At 44.7% G+C, this 21058-nt stretch overlaps 6 protein-coding genes across 6 annotated transcripts; 3 read left to right on the top strand and 3 right to left on the bottom strand.

Moving 5' to 3' along the window:
- Nucleotides 1–597: 597 nt before the first annotated feature.
- Nucleotides 598–3787, top strand: AOL_s00210g141 (uncharacterized protein; the record flags this gene model as incomplete). Its single annotated transcript, XM_011128943.1, has 4 exons — nucleotides 598–2370; nucleotides 2425–2646; nucleotides 2701–2948; nucleotides 3004–3787. 4 exons carry the CDS (start codon nucleotides 598–600, stop codon nucleotides 3785–3787), a joined length of 3027 nt encoding a protein of 1008 aa, XP_011127245.1.
- A 1087-nt stretch (nucleotides 3788–4874) lies between these two features.
- On the top strand, nucleotides 4875–6397 carry AOL_s00210g140 (uncharacterized protein; the record flags this gene model as incomplete). Its single annotated transcript, XM_011128942.1, has 6 exons — nucleotides 4875–4943; nucleotides 5040–5157; nucleotides 5295–5335; nucleotides 5446–5554; nucleotides 5627–5721; nucleotides 5798–6397. The coding sequence occupies 6 exons, from the start codon at nucleotides 4875–4877 to the stop codon at nucleotides 6395–6397; spliced, it is 1032 nt and encodes a 343-aa protein (XP_011127244.1).
- A 1280-nt stretch (nucleotides 6398–7677) lies between these two features.
- Nucleotides 7678–10099, bottom strand: AOL_s00210g139 (uncharacterized protein; the record flags this gene model as incomplete). Its single annotated transcript, XM_011128941.1, has 5 exons — nucleotides 7678–7956; nucleotides 8025–8321; nucleotides 8376–9807; nucleotides 9900–9931; nucleotides 10025–10099. 5 exons carry the CDS (start codon nucleotides 10097–10099, stop codon nucleotides 7678–7680), a joined length of 2115 nt encoding a protein of 704 aa, XP_011127243.1.
- Nucleotides 10100–10856: 757 nt separating this feature from the next.
- On the top strand, nucleotides 10857–11354 carry AOL_s00210g138 (uncharacterized protein; the record flags this gene model as incomplete). The annotated part of the gene is made up of 1 exon (XM_011128940.1): nucleotides 10857–11354. The coding sequence occupies one exon, from the start codon at nucleotides 10857–10859 to the stop codon at nucleotides 11352–11354; it is 498 nt and encodes a 165-aa protein (XP_011127242.1).
- A 905-nt stretch (nucleotides 11355–12259) lies between these two features.
- Nucleotides 12260–13396, bottom strand: AOL_s00210g137 (uncharacterized protein; the record flags this gene model as incomplete). Its single annotated transcript, XM_011128939.1, has 1 exon — nucleotides 12260–13396. One exon carries the CDS (start codon nucleotides 13394–13396, stop codon nucleotides 12260–12262), a length of 1137 nt encoding a protein of 378 aa, XP_011127241.1.
- A 4613-nt stretch (nucleotides 13397–18009) lies between these two features.
- On the bottom strand, nucleotides 18010–18998 carry AOL_s00210g136 (uncharacterized protein; the record flags this gene model as incomplete). Its single annotated transcript, XM_011128938.1, has 3 exons — nucleotides 18010–18211; nucleotides 18285–18466; nucleotides 18540–18998. 3 exons carry the CDS (start codon nucleotides 18996–18998, stop codon nucleotides 18010–18012), a joined length of 843 nt encoding a protein of 280 aa, XP_011127240.1.
- Between the last annotated feature and the right edge of the window lie 2060 nt (nucleotides 18999–21058).

Genomic DNA, 21058 nt, shown 5'->3' with positions numbered 1-21058 from the left:
TACATGACATTGCATTGCATGATCACGTCGGTTGAACTAAGTAATTGATAGAAATTAATTGCTGTGCCGAGAGGGATTTCAAAAGTGAAATTTCCGTTTCTTATAGGGTTTTCATATCGAGGTTTGCATGGTTTTTCGTATGGGACGGGAAGGTGGAGTTGTAATTGGCTGGCATGCTTTTCGCACGTGGAACCACTGCCTTTTATTCCTTTTTTCATGAGGTTGAATCTACCACGAGTTATAACATTAGCAATGGTAATTAATCCACGATATCCAATAGCCTTATCGAGATAGTAATTAATCGAATTCAAATTCAACTTTCGGGTGCGGGCTCTATGTGGTCCGTGGTGATGGTGGTTAGTTGCTTGGTTAGTAAGAGATGCAGCAGGGCAGCCTGCATTCGCCAAAGCTCAAGCTCCACCCGGTTCAATTCAAAACACCAAAACCTTTCTCGCCACAGCAGCCTTGCTTGTCCGGGGTGTCATGAACCCCAGTTCACCACCACCACCCATCCTCCAAACAACCTCCACAAACCGATGACCTAATCACCATCCATTGCATTGTCGAATCGTTCCAGTGCAATGCTCTACTCCACCAATGGCGGCCGAAGAGGACTACTTCGGTTCCGATGATGACTTCAATCTCGATCAGCTGCAGGAGATCGAAAACGCGGCTTTGCTCGCGTCGCTGACCCAGAAACAACAGAAGGCTGAACAACTTCAACCTCAATCTCAACCACCTCCACCAATCCAGCAGCAGCAGCGACAGCAACAGCAGCAACAGCAACCTCCCAAGAATCCTTATCAAATCTCCTCAAAGGCAGCATCCTACAATTCTAACCGTCAGAATGCGACTCAATCGCACCATCCCGGGCCGAATAGACCATACGCAAACCTTACCTTTCAACCACCAAGACCTGCTCCACCACCAGCTCCCAAAAACCTGTCCGCGGAGGAACAAGAAGTCCGTGCCGCCTATCTCGCTCGAAATCAAGAACGTCAGCGATTACGGCAGCAACAGCAGGATGCGTACCTTGCTCAACAGCGACAGGCCGAACAGCAACCTAATCCCACACAGCCGCAGCAGCAGCAGTCTCATGCACAAACGATAGCACAGCAACAGGCATACATCAACGAACAACGTCAAACCCAATTATCACAGACTTACACCCACCGTCAACGACAATTACAACCTAGGAGTTCATATCGACAACCTACGCCTTCATACATCACTCAGCCGACTCTACCAAGTACTCCTGGTGACCGGTCACGATTCCAAAATTCCACAAAACGTCCTCTCCCAGGTGCAAACCAGGCCACGAATGGTACTGCGAAATCTGCCGTACCCACAAATATCGCCAGACCTGAAGAATACGCCAATTATGATCAAGCCAAGGAATTATGGGATACCGGTGCAGCTACCGAAGTAGTCGTTCAGGAAGCGGCGAGGGGAACAGCTGCACTTGAAGCATCGGCTTTAGGAACCTCTGCCTTTGGCACCTCCGCTTGGATCAGTAGTAATGAGCCAACGTTGGGAAAAACCGCTACATTGCCCCGAGTCACTAATCATGACATGGTGGATTATGATGCGGTCGCTGAAGCAGGCGTTACTAGAGCTGGAGACAGTGCGGCTATGGATGTCGATGGAGGGAAAGGGTTGACGGCACATGATATTGAAGAACTTGAGGCGCTAAGGAAGGCTGCACAGCAACTGTTGCTTGAGAAGGATGAGTTACAAAAGAAGTTAAAACAAGCGACTGTGGATGTGCAGACTAAGACTGGCGAGAATATGCTATTGCGAAAGAAGATCGAGAAAGCCGAGACGGAACACCGGTCTGAAGTCGATGCCATAAGGTCTTACGCCCAACAGAAATCCGATAAAGCGGACGAAGAGATGGCAAAACTACGAGCAGACGTGGTGAAGATGCAAGCCGACCTCGAGTTCGACAGGAACGACCAGCAAGCAATGCATAGGGAGTTAAAACAGTATCAAGAGAAGGATAAGCAACTACCCAAATCTGTGAAAGATACGATGGGTCTTCAAACGCCCCGGAAAAATAGGATTACAGAGCTATGTGACGGATTCGATGCAGACGAAGCCGGTATGGTTCGGAGTAGCCCTCCGGTCGGTATGCCTGGTAGTCGGGGTCGAAGAACGCCATCGAAGAGTGCGAAGCGGAAGAGAAAGCCGAATGAGTCGCCTATGAAGCATTCGCAGACTCTGATGCTGCCGATATTGCAGTCCGGGGGTAACTCACAGAGATCTATGATGATGGAGTCGGGTGCCGAGCCTGAAGAAGAAGACTTTGATGCCATGATTGATAAAATGACACTTGAAGAGCTGGGATTGGGGAATGATGATAGACAACAGGTATATCCAACTTTTCTTAGTTTATCTGTCGACAACACTAACAGTAATACATAGTTTCTTGAAAACATCTTGTCTTTTAAGCCCAATGAAGGGCAGATGACGATATTGGAAATTTTGGAGAACTATCATTTCCCTTCAGAAGCCGGGACATCATTAGCCGCATTATTTATGGAGAATGTCCCTCAGGCAGATGTGGACTCTCAATACGGTGAATTTCCGGCGAAGATCTGCAGCATTCTTATCGCTTTATGGGACCGGTGTTATACGGAAAAGTTTGTAAGTGACGTCTCAATACCACTTCTATCCTGTTCATGCAACTAACTAGACTAGTTTGAGCCGTTATCATTGTTGTTGGGCTTTTTACATCATGTTATAGACTGCGATTTTGGGGAGCAGTTGTTTCCAATAATATTAGAGCCTTTCGTGGAAGTTCTCCAGAAGACCGTTATGCTTAACTCGTTAGAGCGGTTTAAGGGTCGTTACGACCGGATCAATCCGCTCGTTGATGTCGAAAAATGCCTGCGAATATTCGAGACAGTAGCATTAGGGGTCCTGATTGATGATGACCTTAATAGACAGTACGTCCGCCCAAACAAGGCCCATCTCGAGTGATCTTGCTAACTGGTACATTAGTTTCTGGGCTCTCATTCAGCCGGACTTCATCGCCCCATTTATGACATACAACCAACCAATGTCTCATATCCGTCTGATCCTTAATACGTTGCCATCCTCGGTATCGTCGACCTCATACGGTCCAATCTCTCCGGACCCGCTTCAACAAAAGGATTATGAGAGAGTAACATTAATACATGCTTCGTTCCTTCTAACCACAGAACCCAAAGCGGATCCAACAGTCCACCCTGGTCATCGTCGCGCGGAGATTCTATCTATTCGCTCCGCCATCCTTACATTCTACTCATGCATAGCGTCTACAACCCACGGCATAACAAGTCTAGTAACGAACTCCAACTGGCAAGCGTTAAGCCGTATAATCGTGCGGCTACACCACGAGCTAGAGGAAGTCTACGAAGACCGGTACGGGATTGAAAACTCTGTAAAGTTTATAAACAACGGAGTATCATTCATACACAGAGTTTTAAAGTTACAGACGAGTAATGATGATATCGAACGGATGTTGGGGAGTACTGCGCATAACGGGAACGGATATAAACACCTAGTTGTTTTTGCGAGAGTGGCGTTTGTAAAAGATGGGGATTATTTGAGCAGAGCGGGGGTATTGCCGGAGACGGTCGAGATGGCGATGGAAGTACTTGAGGGGAGTGTGACTATGGAACAAGGAGACGAGATTTGGGGGCTGTTTAAGGGGAGAGAAGATGTTAGTGTTGGGGGGGACTCGATGACGGAGAGTATGTTGGAGGGGGACAGGGTCTTGAGGGAAGAGGAGATGAAGAGGTGATACCCTCCCTCCCTCCTCAAGGCATGCGTATAATCTGGAGTATGCATATAGTCGATACATATACCCAGATCTGTATGAAAGGATGGCCGATGTATCTTTGGTATGTAGTAAGTATATTTTTTGGTGTTTGGTGTATATATCTAGGGAGTCCGGCTTTCTTTTATGAGTCGAATCTACGACATTACAGTCGGATACTACTAACTTTTCGAAGTTTAATTAATCAAAAATACCAGCTTGGATATCTAAGTTCATGATGTGCCTCCGAAGGATGATCCACTGAAGCCGTTCACCCGGACCGTGAAGTGACGTCAACGGTAATACCCGAGCTTCATCACGACCCTAACTGAACTGTCCCCTCCCGACTAGTGCTGGGTGTTAAACATTGAAGACTTCCCCCCCCTGCCACCCCCCACGCGCCAGCCCCGCCACATGCACGTAAAAAAAAAGAGAAACCCGAAAAAAATGCGGGATTTCCATTTTCTATTAGTTATAACATATGCATAGTAGTTAATGTACTTGTGTTGAAATAGCAGCCCATCTGAAAATTTTTAGCCTTGGATTTGCCGACGCACCGAAAAAAAATTAGCGTTTTTTTTCCCTCGTCCGTCTGAGAGGAACAGAATGTGCTTATAACAACCAACAAAAAACGTCCCGACCTTCGGCTTCTCTCTCTCTCACTCACTCATCCTCTCGTCCTCTCACATCTATCTTTGTATCCCATTCCTCCCCACACGTATCTTCCTTCGAACTTTCATAAGGGTTTTCTTTTTTTTCTTTTCTTTTATTAGGTATGTGGAGTTCCTACACGTGTAATCGTCTTATTTTGTCAATTGATCGTGGGGCCGTATATTATAAGATGTTGCTGCGTGGTGGGGGAGCTGGAGCTGAGCTTTCTGCTGTGTGTCTCTGTGTCTCCCCTCATCCCACTTCTATCCGGCTCCCTGCCACGAGGATATATATATAACACGCTCCCACGTTCAATTATCTCCAACATCTTTAAATATAAACCTTGGGACTGAAAAAGCTAATCTAATCTATCCTATTCTATTGGATCAATTAGAAGAAATAAAATAAAATAAAAAACATCATGTTCTCCGTCCGCCGAACCACCCAGAACCTCGCTCAGAAGCGTGCCTTCTCTGCTTCCGCTTCTCAGGTACTCATCCCATCATCTCTCTTCTTTCTCCCACTCCGGTCAATTGTCTAGTATAGTGTCAAAATAACTAATTTCTCGTGTTTGTGTAATATATAGTACTACAAAGTTGCCGTCCTCGGAGCCGCCGGCGGTATCGGACAGCCATTGTCGCTTTTGTTGAAGCTTTCTCCAAAGGTTACCGAGTTGGCGTTGTATGATGTTCGTGGAGCGCCTGGTTAGTCTAGCCTCTTTTTTTCCCGCCTCTCCGGGGTTCCTTTGGTCCGGAGTGTGGGGCAACCTTTTGGATTCTTTTCTTCGGAATGTGTGGGGAATCGAATGGCTGATAATGATGATGTTTGATGATGGTGATAGGTGTCGCCGCCGATATTTCCCATGTCAATACCAACAGCGTCGTAAGTAATACAATACCACGATCCCTTCCTCGTTTTTATATATACCCAATGGTTTATATATTTTATATATTCTATTATTTGTACTAATGGTTTCTATTGGAAATGAATAGGTCAAGGGATATGCCCCCGGCGAGGAGAGCCTCGCTGAGGCTCTTAAGGGTGCTGAGGTCGTTTTGATCCCAGCTGGTGTTCCACGAAAGCCTGGCATGTCGCGTGATGGTATGTCTCCTCCTCTACAATCATAGGTATATATAGATATAAGGCTTTGACTAATGATATATTATCGAAAAGATCTCTTCAACACCAATGCCTCCATCGTCCGTGATCTCGCAGACGCAACCGCAAAGGCCAACCCCACCGCAAAACTCTGCATCATCGCTAACCCCGTATGTTCCTCTCCCCTCTCTAAAAACCCTCCTCCACAAAAAACACCCTTACTAACTAAAAATAATAAAAAAACAGGTCAACTCCACCGTCCCCATCTGCGCCGAAGTCTACAAACGCCACAACGTCTACAACCCCAAGACCCTCTTCGGTGTCACCACCCTCGACGTCGTCCGCGCCTCCCGTTTCATCTCCGAACTAAAATCCACCAACCCATCCGACGAAAGAGTCACAGTCGTCGGCGGTCACTCCGGCGTTACCATCGTCCCACTACTCTCCCAATCCAACCATCCCGAGATCTCAGGAGAAGTCCGTGATGCCCTCGTAAACCGTATCCAATTCGGAGGTGACGAAGTCGTCAAGGCCAAGGACGGAGCTGGCTCTGCTACATTATCCATGGCACTCGCTGGATTCCGAATGGCGGAATCTTTACTCCGTGCTAAGGATGGTGAGACGGGCGTTGTCGAACCTACTTTCGTTGAGAGCCCGCTGTTCAAGGATCAGGGAGTTGATTTCTTTGCTTCGAATGTGGAGTTGGGACCTGATGGTGTGAAGGAGATCAGAGGGGTTGGAGATATTAATGCTTATGAGAAGGATTTGATCGATGCTTGTCTTAAGGATTTGAAGAAGAATATCGAGAAGGGTGTGGAGTTCGTTAAGGCTAATCCTCCAAAATAGATGTGTGGGTAATCTATAAAAGTACCTAATAGGTACTTTGGAATGTAGATTATGATGTTGGAGAGAGGAGGAGGAGGAGGAGGAGGAGGCCTTATTTTGTATATAACCGATAGTGGCTACTTATTTTACCTAACCTTTAATGGAGTTGCTTACTAAGGGAACAACCACTACATTTACATATTGAGGAGCGATGGAATTACAAAAATGGAAGAAGAAGAAGAAGAAGAAAAAGAGTAGGGGAATGTAGATACTTTTTGTATAAGTTACCCTTTTTTTCTTCTTTTTCTGTGAGGGTGGTGGTGGAGGAATTATATGCCGGAGATATAAAAGTTATCCTTACTACTGCCGAACTGAACCTCTCCGCTTTTTTTGATATCGATTATATATATTATATCATATTATCGATCATAAACCCTCCTGTATTAGTATACTACACAAGCGGGGCCGGCCATATTGCCTCAAACCGTTTTTTTTTTGACACCTCGTAAATTATAAACTCATACAAAACTAGCTGGGCGTCGAAACTACTACCTACCTATAGGTACTTAGCTCAGGAATAAAATTATATCACGAATACAGCCGAGATCGAGACTCCAAGCTCTTACATGCAACAACCACATCTCGATGTATAATCTATAAGTACTATGTATATATTCTACGAAACCTTACAAAGGGGACAGTCTCGGCACCAATCAACCACGTTAGTGCTCGGACAAAAGGGGAGGGAGGGAGGAGAATTAAAGAAGATGAAGTAAAGAAGATGAAGAGTTAGTTAGGAGGAACGGGAAGAGCTCATAATGCTCAACAAAAAAGGGAGGGGCGGAGAATGGAGGTTTATATTAAAAACCCTAGAGTTAAAAAAAAAAGGAGTAATAGTAAAAGTAGCAAGCTGCAAACCCACACGGTGAAGCTCTTCTATATGATGTAAAAAAAAAACCGAAACAATCAAGTGAAGAAGAAGAGAGAAAAAGTGAAAAAAAAATAAAAAAAACGTTCAGTCGTTCAGCGTCTGATTAGGTCCCCTCTGCTCCTCCGTTCTTGTCATAGGTAGCCTTGGTTCTCACCATATAGGCCTATGAAAGCAGATAGTCCTATCGCGGATCCACTCCGATAGACAATAAAACAGAAGAGACAATAGTAAAGTAAAATGTGTATCCACCACCCCATCCTCTAAGTCCTTTCTACCCTCGTAATAAATCATGCATGAAAAAAAAATACTTTTATCTTAAATATAACCCCTAAATAGACTGCATAATGAGATTCATCGGGTTGATATTTATTTAATCCTTCATCTCACTATCAGCCTCCTCAATTTCTGGTTGCAGGATATCATCTCCTGCGTCCTTCATCTCGGTATCCTTCTTGGATTCTTCGGCCTTCTTCGCTGCTTCTTCACGAGCACGCTCAACAGCACTGCGTTGAGCTCTCTGGGCTTGCCGCTTTTCCTCTTCCTTGTCGTTATAACGTTGGACGATTGGGCCAGCAACGGACCGGAGTTCCTCATGCTTGGCAACATAAGCGGCCTTGGTAGTGTCGTCGCCTTCGTCGTAAAGCCAGTTCTGTTGTATTATGTTAGCATGCCATTGTCACACCATCCAACCGTAATGGTTATAAGGGAAATAATTACCTCCGCGGCCTCGAGCATATCCTTCAACTTGGACTTCTCGCTGTCACTCGCAAAAGCTGCGTACTGATCATCGATCTTCGCCCTCATTTCGTAGATGTACTCCTCCAAAGCATTCTTGCGGTCTTCGGTATCGGCAACGAGTTTATCCTCGACGAACATTTGGTTCTCACGTTCTGCCAGCGCATCCTTGCTCGCCTGATCGGCAGCGTTGGTGCTGCTGACAACAGTCAAGTCACCCTTCTTGACTTGCTTCTTGACCTTGCGAGTCTTTGGTGGTGTCTTGTCGTTCTCGTCCTTCTGGTGGGGTGTTAGTGTTGTTGGTTTTTGGTTGGAAACAGGGTTGCTACTTACGTCTTTGTCTTCTGGGATGGGTTCTTCGACCTCTGCTTCTTCGACGTAGTATCCGCTTTCGATATTAAGGACGCCATGCAGATTAAGCCTCGCCTTAAGTTTGCAGATCATGAAGTCGCCCTTTGGATCCGGCTTGACACCCTTGACCGAAAATCGACCAATCCAGGGGGAAATTTTACCGGGAAGTTTGTCTGGTTCCGCATACCTCGCCTCCAAATCGAATGATTCCTTTCGGTAGAACGTCAGAATTTTAGTCGACGGCACCGTGTTATTCTTGTTGAAGACTGTGAGTGTAGTATCTTCGTCGGGGATTTCGGCATATCTCTCCCACGTGAATTCTATTGGGTAGGAGACAATGTCGTGAACGGCGAAGTCACGGACACGGAAGACGGGGGATAATATGGCACAAGCGAAAGCACAGCCACGAGCAACAGCCTCGTCTTGGTTGAGAGTAAAGGAAAGCGGTTTGCCAAAGAAGGTTGAGATGGCCTCCTTGAGAGATGGGACACGGGTGCAACCACCAATGCATTCAATGAAATCGACGTCAGCGGCTTTAAGACCGGCGTCATCGAGAGCCTGTTGCAAGGGGACAGTTACACGGTCCAGGAGTGGCTTGACGAGTTCTTCGAGCTCTTCACGCTTAAGCATACCTCGGACGTCGATGTCATTCATTATAGACTCGACATTAAGAGGAGCTTGAGCATTCGCCGATAGAACCTTCTTGACCTTTTCAACACCAGTCATGAGACGGGTGTAGGCCTTGGGGTTAGACTTGACCTCAATCTTGAATTTCTCCTTGAATTCGTCGGCGAAGTGGTCGGCAATAGCTTTGTCGAAATCTCGGCCTCCGAAATGTCTGTCGTAGGCAGTGGAGAGGACCGTAAGTTCACCTTTACGGAAAGAAACGATGGAAACGGTGTAATTTGAGTAACCGATGTCGACGAAGGCTACTATTCTGGGCTTCTCCTCAGCAGTAGGGAGGTCGATCTTGGTGATGCCATATCCGAGAGCGGCAGCTGTGGTGTCATTCATAAGTCTGAGGGTCTTGAGACCGGCAACCTCAGAGGCATCAAGGATAGCTCTTCTTTGGGAATCGGTGAACCAAGCAGGAACGCTGATAACGATATCCGAGACGGGGAGCTTGAGCTCAGCAGAGGCGGTGGCCTTGATTTTGGTGAGGTACATGGCAATGAGGGCAGTGGAGGAGAAGGTCTGCTGCTCTCCGAGGTAGTTGACCTTGGCACCGACCTGGCCGTTGACGTCAACGAGAGCAGCGGTAACATATTGCTTCTCGATATCAATCTCAGGATCTGAGAAAGAACGACCAGCGAGACGTTTTAAGGAGCCGACGGTATTTTTAAGATTGGAAATTTCCTGGGTTTTGGCAGCCTCACCGAGGTATCTGGATTTGGGACCGAATCCGACGAGGGATCTAGAGGGCAAATATGTTAGCATATACCTATGTACTGATCCTTGCAGCCTTGCCCGTAATTTGCGTCGAAAGGATATTGAGAGATGACTTACGGAGTAGCACGGTTGGAAACCTCATTTGTAATCTATCATATCGACAACGTTAGTAAACATCTACTCAGTTCAATAGTATGTGAATAGGGAGAGATGGTGAAGAATGGAGGGGGAGTAGGACATACCACATCGACACCTCTATTGCGAGCAACTGCAATGATGGTGTTCAAGCAACCGAAATCTACACCAACTACCGACATGGCTGCTGTTTAAAATCCAATCAGAAGGGAAAGATGTTGAAGATGGAGTTTGTTGGGAGGTGGATGCTGATAGATGTAAGGATGTAAGTGGATAGTGGGATAGCTATCCTTGCGGTGGTGTGTGTGGTGATAGTGGTCGTGGTGGGAGGTGTTGTCCTGAGAAGGAAGTGTGAGGTGGGAGGTGGGAGGTGTTGTTTGGTGGGGTCTTTTCTGAATGAATTTTTTTTTTTTTTTTTTTTTTCTTCTTCGTCTTCTTGTTCTCTTAAAAACTTCAGCAAATTAAGAGAGAGAGCTCAAAGAACAGGCCAATTCGATGCGAATAGCCACTTGCCCTGTACAATACCAAATATGATATGTAAGAAGTATATTATGAGTTACGGACACTCGAACTTTTGGGCATCAGAAAAGGTTCAAAAGTCTTTTCACCCAGAATTGCCAACCGACCAGAGAGCGCTGCCTTTATATACTTCTTGAGAGTATCTACAGTCTTGTCTTTAAGTAACAGAAACCAGCTCTCAAACACTAGTTTCTTTGGCTTTTCTTCTTGAAGCTTCGAATGTCTTCTTTGAACCGCTGGAACCTTCTATGGTCTCACCATGTTTTTTGTGTTGTTGTGTTGCCGTGTTGCCGTGTTGCCAAGCCGCTTAGTCATCTTTCAACATCTTCAACCTCATCTCTTACTTATTCTTGGAACACTTATCGATTATCATCAACTACTATCACGGCGTCGTCAACATATCTAAGTACACAAAGGAGGATGAAGGGGAAATCGGCAGGAGGAACAGGAGCAGGAGTGGGGAAACCTGCACCTCCTCAGCAAGCCATCTTCTCCCGTCTCTCCTTCCTCCATCAGGCATCCAGCGTTCTTCCATCGTCCTCCATCGGTCTCTCCCGCTATTATACGTCACACCTCCTCTCCGTCTCCCGAAAATCAGTCCAACGACTCTCTCCGGCCGTCAAGCATACGATCTGTAAACGATGTTCTTCGCTCCTTCTTCCCGGGATAACATCTACCACTCGAGTCGAGAACAAATCAAAAAATGGAAAGAAACCGTGGGCTGATGTTGTTGTTGTCACCTGTGGGTTCTGCGGTTGTACCAAACGATTCCCTACTCTTGATAAAGAAGAGATGAAGGCTAGGAAAGATAAAAAGAAGCAGGACAAAGAAATCCAGACGGATACAGATGACGTTAAAGTCTCAAAGGATGTAACGGAAGCAGAGGGGGACAATGATGCCGTCATGACTGGGACTTGAGCTACCCGCCGTGCTTAAGGCTTCTTACTGGTCGACTCACAAAAATATCCTGGCTCTGCACTGCAGCATGCCTATCTGCGATGTTATGCCATGCCATGCCATGTCATGTCATGCGATGTGTCTACCCAAGTCTCATCCTAGCTTGACACCTAGCCTACCTAGCTACGGTCTATGCTACAGACTTGATACATTTACAGGCTTGTTACATCCACAGGCTTTGTGAAATATAGGCCCCTAAATAAAGGCTTCACATTAACTGACGAACTGTATCAGAGTGGCCTTTCTTTAACTCACACATATCTTACCACAACTACAATAATAAATCCCTACGTAGGAAATACGCTTACTCATGTTAGTAATGGTAGAAAACGAAATAATATTCACTTCAGTTTGAAAGAACTATCATTGCATTGGGGTTTTGTTACGTTGTATTGTAGCCAAATTCTCTTGAATCCGGTATATCTACTTTGACACTCTCCGTACATATAAAATAAAACTAAGATACTAAAACTCCTTCCTATAAATAACTCCAGATAAAAGAAAATAAAAAAGAATATTGGAATCTCTTCCTCAATCCTTCAAAGCCTGAACCAGCTATCCTCCTCCTCGATATAACAAAGATAAAATGATAAACCTTCAGAAACAGACTATTCAAACCAAAGAACCTTAATAAAAGAACATGGCAAAAATATGTTTTCTGATTTGATTTCTTTTCTTTTCCCATCCTTTTCCTTCCCGGTATTGGTCTATTGGTAGTGGAGAAGGTGAATATAAAGAGTAATTATATCACCAAAACCCCGACACCCACCAGGAGGTTCACAACCTTCCTAACCCTCCCCCACAAATCCCCAATCCACTCCACCTTTTTCCCATCCTCAACTCTAACATCCCACCTATACCTAAACTTAAAACACCATATCCGCACTTTGCACATACTCCTCATGCCCCATACTCCTTTTATGCTTCCTCTTATTCGAACTCGCATCCTCACCACCTTCATGATTTTCCTCATGAACCGGACTCCTCTTATAATAATGTCTTCCAACAGGTGCAGCCTTAACTTCCTCCGGAGAAGCATCTCTCTTCTCGGGAGCAATAGCTACACCACCAAGTCTCAACCTTAGCCTTTCCCTCACACCGTCCAAAAGTCTCTTCTCCAATTTTCTCTTGGTAACACCTTCTTTCTTTGGTACGCCATTAACCTCTTGAACAACTGGTGCACTACCGGCTGCTACAACTGGTACGGCGTTTACAGGGATAGCACCGGGACCAGCAGCTGCGGCAGCAATGATTCCGGTGTGTAATCCACCAGCTGCAGCAGCTACCGCTTTTCCACCAGCGAATCCCAAAGCCCAGGCGATAAAGACACCAGCTCCACAAACCATGGTAAACACCAAAAGTAAGAGTAAGAAGAAAGTCAACCAACTAGTCTCCTTCTCTTCCTCACCAATATAGCCATAAGCCAAACGGTCTCTATGTCTATACTTTGGGTCCTTCTTAAACTTCACCCTCTTGGACTTCTTGCACTTCCCACCAAGTACTCTATGTCCATTGTGAGACTTCAAAGAAGAACGAGAAGGTTTGATAACCAAAGTACCAGCTTCAAGATCCTCGATAAATGGCAACGAAGATGGCGATGTTAGCAATGGTTGTTTTTCGTAATTGGTGTTGGTGGATTGGTAGTGGATTAGATTTTCGTTCATCCCTTCGTAATCTGTATCTGCAGTTGAAATACTAGCGTTATCTTCACTTCCACTGCTGTCACAGCTGGATGTGGAAGATGAAGAGGAAGTGGAAGAGGCCGACTCGATCGAGATCAGTTTGCAATTGTTGAGAGTGTGGGGGATGTGTAGTGTTAGATAAACACCACGGCTGGATGACCGTTGTAGGAGGAGTCGTCGGAGACGAGAAGAGTACCGACGTGAGACTGAGTACTCGTATGTAGGTTCTTCGGAGGGGAAAGGGGAGGTTGAGGTGGGGTCGTATGGGGAGGAAGTAGTTTCTTTGGAGGAGAGGTATGGTGGGGGGAGGGCTTCGATCATTTTGGGGAAGTGGGTAAGAGGGAATGGATACAGTGAGTGATTCTTGTGGGGTTTTCCTGTATGAGGAGACTTCAACAGTGTATATAGATACCTGGAGTCTAAGTTATAACTATCGATCGAGAGGTTCGATAGATAGAAAAGTAAGTAATGAATGTAACCTAACTGATCACCTGAAGAGAATGACTGATTGAGAAAGGATAAGGAGTGTATAACGGTAAAGAAAGTGAATGACTGAAGAGTCCCTAGCAAAAAAAACAATACCAACAACCCAGACTGATCTCTCGAAAGAAATCTGCTGAAGAAGGGAAAAGGGAAGAGGGAGAGGGAGAGAGAGGAAGTAAAAGCCTGAATAAAAGAGCCCTGGACTACTGGATGGGTATATATAACCCTTTCTTCGTCCTTGTACACCGTCGATCCGTTCCAAAAACTGCTTATACCTTTTCTTTTTCTAAACACTAGTAGCTTCGTGTATTTTCTTGGAAGTATGTATTAATGTTGATATTGGGATACCCCACCCCCCCTCCTCGAGTTGGATACTCGGGGGAACGGTACCGATAGGGAGGAGTGGAGTTCTGAGTTTATGCTCTCACTACTATTCTACCTATTCGACCCTGTAGAACCGTTGAGGATTGGGCTGATACGTTTTTTTCTTTTCTTTTTTCTTATTTCTTATTTTCTTTTATCTTCTCTTTTCTTTTGTTATGCTGTATTATACTTCTATCGATAATAAATGTTACTGCCTTTCGAGATATCAAAAATAAAGAAACCCTCCAAAGGCCAGCTCAGCATCCCACAAGAAGCCCTTACTATTCAGGAAGTTCCTCACGGAATCACTTTGCTTCCCACAGCTAAAAAGCCTCGGGGTTAGAATATCATTAGAGGCTGGAGCTATCCTCCCCTCAGAAACGACAGATCAAATTCCCAAAGCAACTGATGATTTTATTTTTGCGGTATAATATTGTATGTAGGTGGTGATAAGCCGGAACGGTGGGGTTTCGTCGATAACAGGTGCCTTTATGCGAGAAGCGACAAGGATTGTGGTGACCAGAATAGGAAATCTGAAGGAAAACGGTATGGTTGACGCGGTGTTATGGTCGCACGAAGGGACTTGTTAAGCTCGAAAAGAATAAACCCCAAGAAACACAAGACAGAGGAAAAGGACAAGAGATGGTGTTAGTTATCTCTCTTTCTCTTCTCCAAAAGTTAAAAGTTGTCAATTTGAACAAATTTTAGAACTTCTCTTTCTTCCCTCTATTCAGAGTGAATGAATTCTTTTATCTTATGCACAATTATACACACTCAATGCTGTGCAAATTAATGGATCGATCGAAGCGCTCTCTTTTGCTGTTGGGTTTTCCTGCGTTGTGCCTCACAACGTATCGTTTTAAATCCGTGTTGTGAACTGTTGGAGTTTTGTCGCTTGCCGAAGGTGAGAGTTGGCGGGAAGGTAAACCCGAGATGCTTGAGATACTTCGGGTTATGGATATGGTTTTCAGATCGATAGCCGGTGATCTTATTTTTTTTATTTGCAAGCTATAGAAGATTGTCCTTTTTCTTTTCCCTTTCTTCTAGCTACTTTCTTTTTGCTGTGGGCTATACGAAATACGGACGTGATGGTGACAGAGAGAACAGGTGATTATTGCTTCTTGCTTCTTGCTTCTGTTTGGGCCTGGGCTTAGCTGGCTTGAGTCCGTTCGTTAGCGATTATGTCGTTGGTTCATGCAGGCAGCCAGCAGGCTTTGCTTGACGTGTTTGTTGGTCCGAGGATATTTTCCTCGGATCAAATTGTAGAAAGGATTTGGCAGCCTGTGATGGACTGGAAGGGTATTATTGAGAGAGTGCGAAACGAAAGAGTATTAGATTATCAATTAAAAAAACTAAAAAAATAAAAAATAAAAAATAAAAAAAGAACGTCCTGTACCTTTCCAAAAAACGTCGAGGTTCCTGTGCTTGGAGAGAAAAGAATGTGAACCCCACTGTTCCGGCAGGGGTGTAGCTAGTTGTGCATGAAGAACGAAGGAAGTCTAAGGGAAAGAATATGGAAGGGAAACAGAGAAGCTCTGTGACTTAAGATCTTGGTAAAGGCCACGAGGAATGTTATAAAAAAATTTTATATCGTCGCTTTATCACATTACTTAAAAAAAGAATTCCATGGATTCCATACATGTTCCTTTTTTGTTCTATCAAGGAGTCGTTCAGAGGGAGACACTGTCTCTTCCCGATACAGGAGTTTACGATCGTATTCAGCCCTCTGACCAAGATACGAAAGAAACACCATGGACGCCAGCGGCTCAAATTTCGAACCAAACCACCAAAAAAATTAAGAGGTTTAGTTTCCTTTTCTGTGCCACGGAGCCTGCCGTTACGGAGTCCATGATTATGAGGCGTGGTGTTCAAAGATGCAGTTCAACGAGGAGTTTTGACGCGAAGTCGATGTCTTTGAAACGGTGAGCCTTGGCGGAATCGTATGACATTTCTTCGTGCCGTTAAAAAAAGTTGGAGAGGACAAATTTGAATAGCGCAGCACTATCTTTGGAAGATTGCATATGCTCTTTCGGAAGGTTGTTACCGATCTTTGAATTTCCAAGACTCGCTTGCTGGAGTATCTTTGGAATCGGGTTCACTTGATATTGTTTTTTTGTATGTATAGGTGGGCTAGTTAGTTTTGAGGATTTTGTGATCTTGAAGTTTTGTGGTTTAGCGAGTTTTGAATACCTGGCGGCCTGCCTTGGTGACAGCGCTTTTTTAAAGAAAGATGCGAAATGAGGTTACCTAGCAGAGGAAGAAGAAGCTTGAGTTCACTATTATTAGAAATTCTTGGAGGATTGAGGAGATTTCTCGATACTCGAACGATACGATAATCTACTCGTTATCACTATCAATTTTCCTAAAAGGGCGGCAGAATCATCTCGAAAACGCCATGAAGGGGATACCGTTGAAACGCCTGTCTCTGCAGGACATTCACAGAACTAGTGTTCGCAAAAGTTAATGCAATTCTACTACATAGTATGCACGATACCCATTTAAGACATTTTTCTTCTTCTAGTTAAACATTCTTCAATCCGTATACATCCTGACAAGCTGTTGCACGTCTTAATGCACTGCCATTGATCAATCAAATAAACCTTTTTTGTTAAAGCTTCCATTCGAGTTAGCTAGGTTCAACCGGCTGGTTAGCCGGCCCTGCAAGCCATGCAACAACGACACCTTGGCCTGCGCTAGCTGGGGGAAATTCGGTATCTACAACTTCCGGCCGACACCGAAATAATCTGTAAAGAAGCTTAGCCATCGGGTGTCGGCCAAGTACTATATCCGCCTTCACCATACTTTTGTTTAAAGCATATAAGAAAATCATAGTTTTTCAAGCGGTTCGGATTGACTAAAAAAAAAGATTCCCCACAGAATCAAAAGCATTTTCAAACGTTGCAAACCAAAGGAACAGTGGCTGGCAAACAGCGATTCAAGCCGTGGATCCGTCGCCGTCCTATAACCAGCAACGATTATCCCAGTTCGGATTTTTGTTCCTTCTCTATAATTCTAGAGTTTTATATCCGCACCCCATCTTTTTACAAGGCATAGGCTGCTCGACTGACGTATGTAGTACCACATAACTTAATCAGTAAGCCTTTTGATATCCGTTTAATCTATATACATGAGTCTTTTTTCTTCTTTTCGTTCTCGTTTGTCATTGTTCTCCTATCGGAATGATACACTCCGTCGTTTAGATTGAGCCTCTGTAGTTCTTCATATATTCGCTTCGTAACCGGAGCAAGGGAACCGTTCGCATTCTTTTAAAAGAATTGTTTTGGCGGAAAGGGGGGGAAATAAGAAACATTCACCCCCTCTCGTGGGGAGGAGGGTATAAACCGAGGGGGTCTGCCTTACAAATATTGTTTTTCTCATTTGGCGGGGTCGAAGTGGCTACGTATCCGATAACATTTTTTTGTAGTGTGGTTATCAGAGTCAGATCTACGGGGTGTGGAGTCTCCGGATTACTCTTTTACACTCCCCGATTAAGGTATGCGATGCCTTACTCGATTTCTACGGGGTGTCTGATGCCGTTCGAGTAGCTCAAGACAGCTCTATCATATCAAAATCACAGTTACCAATTGATCACAGAAAGCTAAGGCCGGAATAAGCTTTCCTATAAACCATTATAATATCATTATATATCATACAATCATAGAATAGAAACAAGGAGAAAAGTAAAAATAGGAAAAACAAGGTCTTTAGAAGAGTTATATCCGAGAAGAAAAATAAAGGAAGAGAGATATGCAACCCAAAAAATATAAATACCCCTAGCACTTTTTGTTACCTTAATATGTACCGAGAAATGAAGAAAAGAAACTCCAGACGGAATGCTTAGCATCGATGCATGCAATGCTATGAAACGAAAAAAATTTGAAAAAAAACCGCGAAGCGAACCGCATTTGGTCCATAGATAGATACCCTTATTCCAAAATACCGGCTTTTGTGAGTGATTTTTGACAATTTGTTTTTTTAAAAAGATTCCTTGGATTCGAGCCGAGAAACGATCCGATATTGCAAATGCTTATAACCCTGCTTGTTGATAAACCCTTACCTGGGCGTACTTTATCTGATTAAAAAAATACTTAGAATAAATCAAGAATTTGGGGGAACCCAAGTAGTATCGCCGCCACAGTAATAATCGTAGCAAATGGTGATGTAGGCGATAATATCGATACCGCAGAAATGGGATTCGATGCGCTGGAATTGAACGTTTTGTCATCCGTTCGTAGACATCCGGAGACATTCACAATCTCGGCTGGACATTCAACGCGCTTAAATGTGGCGCTGTGGTGAAAGGGGAATGTTAATATATATCGGGGAACTCGGTGTTACCCAAAAAGCTAGTGGGGAGGCTTACTTTGGTCCTTTGACGTCTTGGTACCATGTATATCTCCACTTGCATGCAGCTTGTAATTCTGGTGGAATGGTATCGCATTGGGTCACGTTTGTGAATCCAGTTGCATCCTTGCCGAAGAAGTCGCCGAATGTTCCGCCGAATCGTCTTTGGCATTGACTTTGCCAGTCTGCTTGGCCTGGGACCTGTTTGTATTATACTCGATTAGTACATTTTGCACGACAACTTAGATCGCGATATATCTCAGCTACGACTTACCGCCAAACTGAACCAGTTAATCTGGTTTTCATTGAAATTCACATTAATCCCCTGTACAATCATCTTCTTCCCTTTGATCTCGCTATCCAAAAACTCAAGCTCATAACAGCTACAGCACCACTCCGTACTATCCGCACCACGAATAAATATACTCGCGTAGCCGTACGAAAAGGTTTCGTTTACCGCCCATGGTGTTTGGTTAGTACATGAGCTTGCTGGTCCGCCACCACAGTAACCTCCAGCGGTATCATCGAGGACGAGTTGGTCCTTCGCGTTGCAAGTTTTTAGACCAGTTACGAAGCTACCGTATGTTGGCCAAGCGCAGGCGGGTTTGCAGCAGTCGTAGTACATCGATGTGAAGGATTGGCCGGAGAAGACTCGCGCTGAGGCTATTGGTGGTAGTACCGCAGCGCTCAAGATGAGCGATGATAGTAATGTAGACATCATCTTCATAATCATTTTGATAAGTTTGTTATGATTGATATCTGTCGAGAATTGTTAAAGATCTTCAAGAAGGCCCGTTGGGAATGTGAACGAATGAATGAGCGACTGAATGAACGAATGAACGAATGAATGATGATTGGAAGATGATGCTTGGAAGATTCCTGGTCGAGGGATTGACCATGTAGTTGCCCGTTCGAAGGGCACAAGTGGTCTATGCTTTTTTCCTCTTCGAGAACAGAGGGAAAAAAGGAGACTGACTCGAGACGTTTCTCCTTCCCCGCTGCTTCCACGATATTTTGTTCTTTGTTGATATCAAATCAAATTGCCTCCGGAGCACACCCACGGAAAGCGGAGAAACCTAGATATTGCTATACGTAAACCCTATATAGGCACACGGAATCCAAATAATCCCCCCCTCCTCTCGGCATATGACATCCAAGCTTGTTATCCCGCTTTCTCTCTATCGCTCAAGATCCGAGGCACAAAACGAATCGAGATTTAACGTTTAAACCGTCAAGCTCGCGCGTTATAGCTAAACTGTATACGTTAAACTTGTTTCTGATTCCCGGGGTGAGCTGCCGCTATTATAGTATATATGTCGGATTTCTTATAGATAAATATCTGAAGCGAGTATCGTTTCGAAAAAAGACGAGATCGAACCAAGATCGCGTGGTTTCGGTAAATGCGATCTCTTAGGGCTTTTTTGAGGGGAAATCCCTTTTCTATTAAAGATCTGGGGTCTGGGGCACCGTTTTATTGGTGCTTCTTCTTATTTTATTCCCTTTCTTGCTTTGGGGGTGTGGAGAAGAAGCACTCGAAATGCCGTTAAGATTTGATGGTGAGCTCGTGAGAGGTTGTGGTATGTCCGAAACACGGCGGGCGAGTTAATGGTGGCCGTAACGGTTTCGAGACATTAGCACGGGCCTGACGGTGGTCCTGACGAAATCTCGTGAAAGAGGAAAGCTGAAATTTCAATACCGCGCGCGACAATAATATTAAAATATCGAAGAAGATAAAATTAAATAGAAACGCAAGAACAATGGGGGCAATACACGAAATCGTATTCGTTCGATAGACGCCCTCGTAAGTTTTATCGCGAAATATTCCAGAAGACGGAAAAAGGGTGGTAGCAGAAGCGAGAAACTCGATATTGAAAAAAAATAAAAACACCAAGCTTAGGACCAAGCAATTGCGACAGGTTTACGTTTTTTCTTAAACGCCTCACAGATTAGAACTATGTAGAATGAGGGAAAGGATTGAGTATTGGCAAAAAAAGGAACTGGGAAAGATAAAAAGCCGTCCAATCTTGCTAGCTATCTATCTATTGTATTCTACGCAGAGGATCGCCCGGCTATTGTGAAGGCCTGTCGGCATTCCTCTCCGCAGCCCACAGTCTGCACAGAGCACCAGCTAACGAAATACGAGGAGCATCTTAATACAGCCGTTAACATGAAATGGGCTCCACCCAAAGCTCTTTTGCCGGTGTTGCGAGATCTGTCACATATCCATGTCCAGGAACCGGCTTCTGGTTGGCTCGTTGGTGCACCCCTGGTTCATGTGCAGGGGTTGGGACACCTCTTGAGGGAGTCTGCGGAAGTAGCCGGCCGTGGCGCTGGTAGAAAATGAGCTTTAGTCTGTTTGATATCATCGAAACTGACAGCTGCACTGCATTACATGGTGCTCAAGATCAGAGGCTGGTGGTGGGTACGAAGTCCTGATATGATAGCACCCGCATATTATCACGACGCAAGCCTCGTGGTTGTGCGTATGTAATATTATATTACAACTGGAAACCGGAGAACTGGCGATTCCATCCTTCTTAATATACTCAATATCTCTCCTTCATTTAGTGTCTCTACTTCAGTCTGGAGTAACGAAAAGCTACTTACTGCCGTAGGGTTCCCCGCATAACCAGGAAGTTCGAAATCCCGTGGTTAATATCGACGGTCAGCAGGTTAAACACACTTGCATAACATCCATACTACATTACATACTACCTTGCAGCCGTCTTAAAACTCCCAACCATCCCGTCGCTGTCGACATCGGCCCTCTTTTTCCCCTTCTTTTTCTAGAAG

This window comes from Orbilia oligospora (genome assembly GCF_000225545.1).
Source record: "Orbilia oligospora ATCC 24927 unplaced genomic scaffold scaffold00210, whole genome shotgun sequence".
Taxonomy (NCBI): domain Eukaryota; kingdom Fungi; phylum Ascomycota; class Orbiliomycetes; order Orbiliales; family Orbiliaceae; genus Orbilia; species Orbilia oligospora.
Note: the sequence above shows the minus strand (reverse complement) of the source record. Positions and strands in the feature narration are given on the sequence as shown.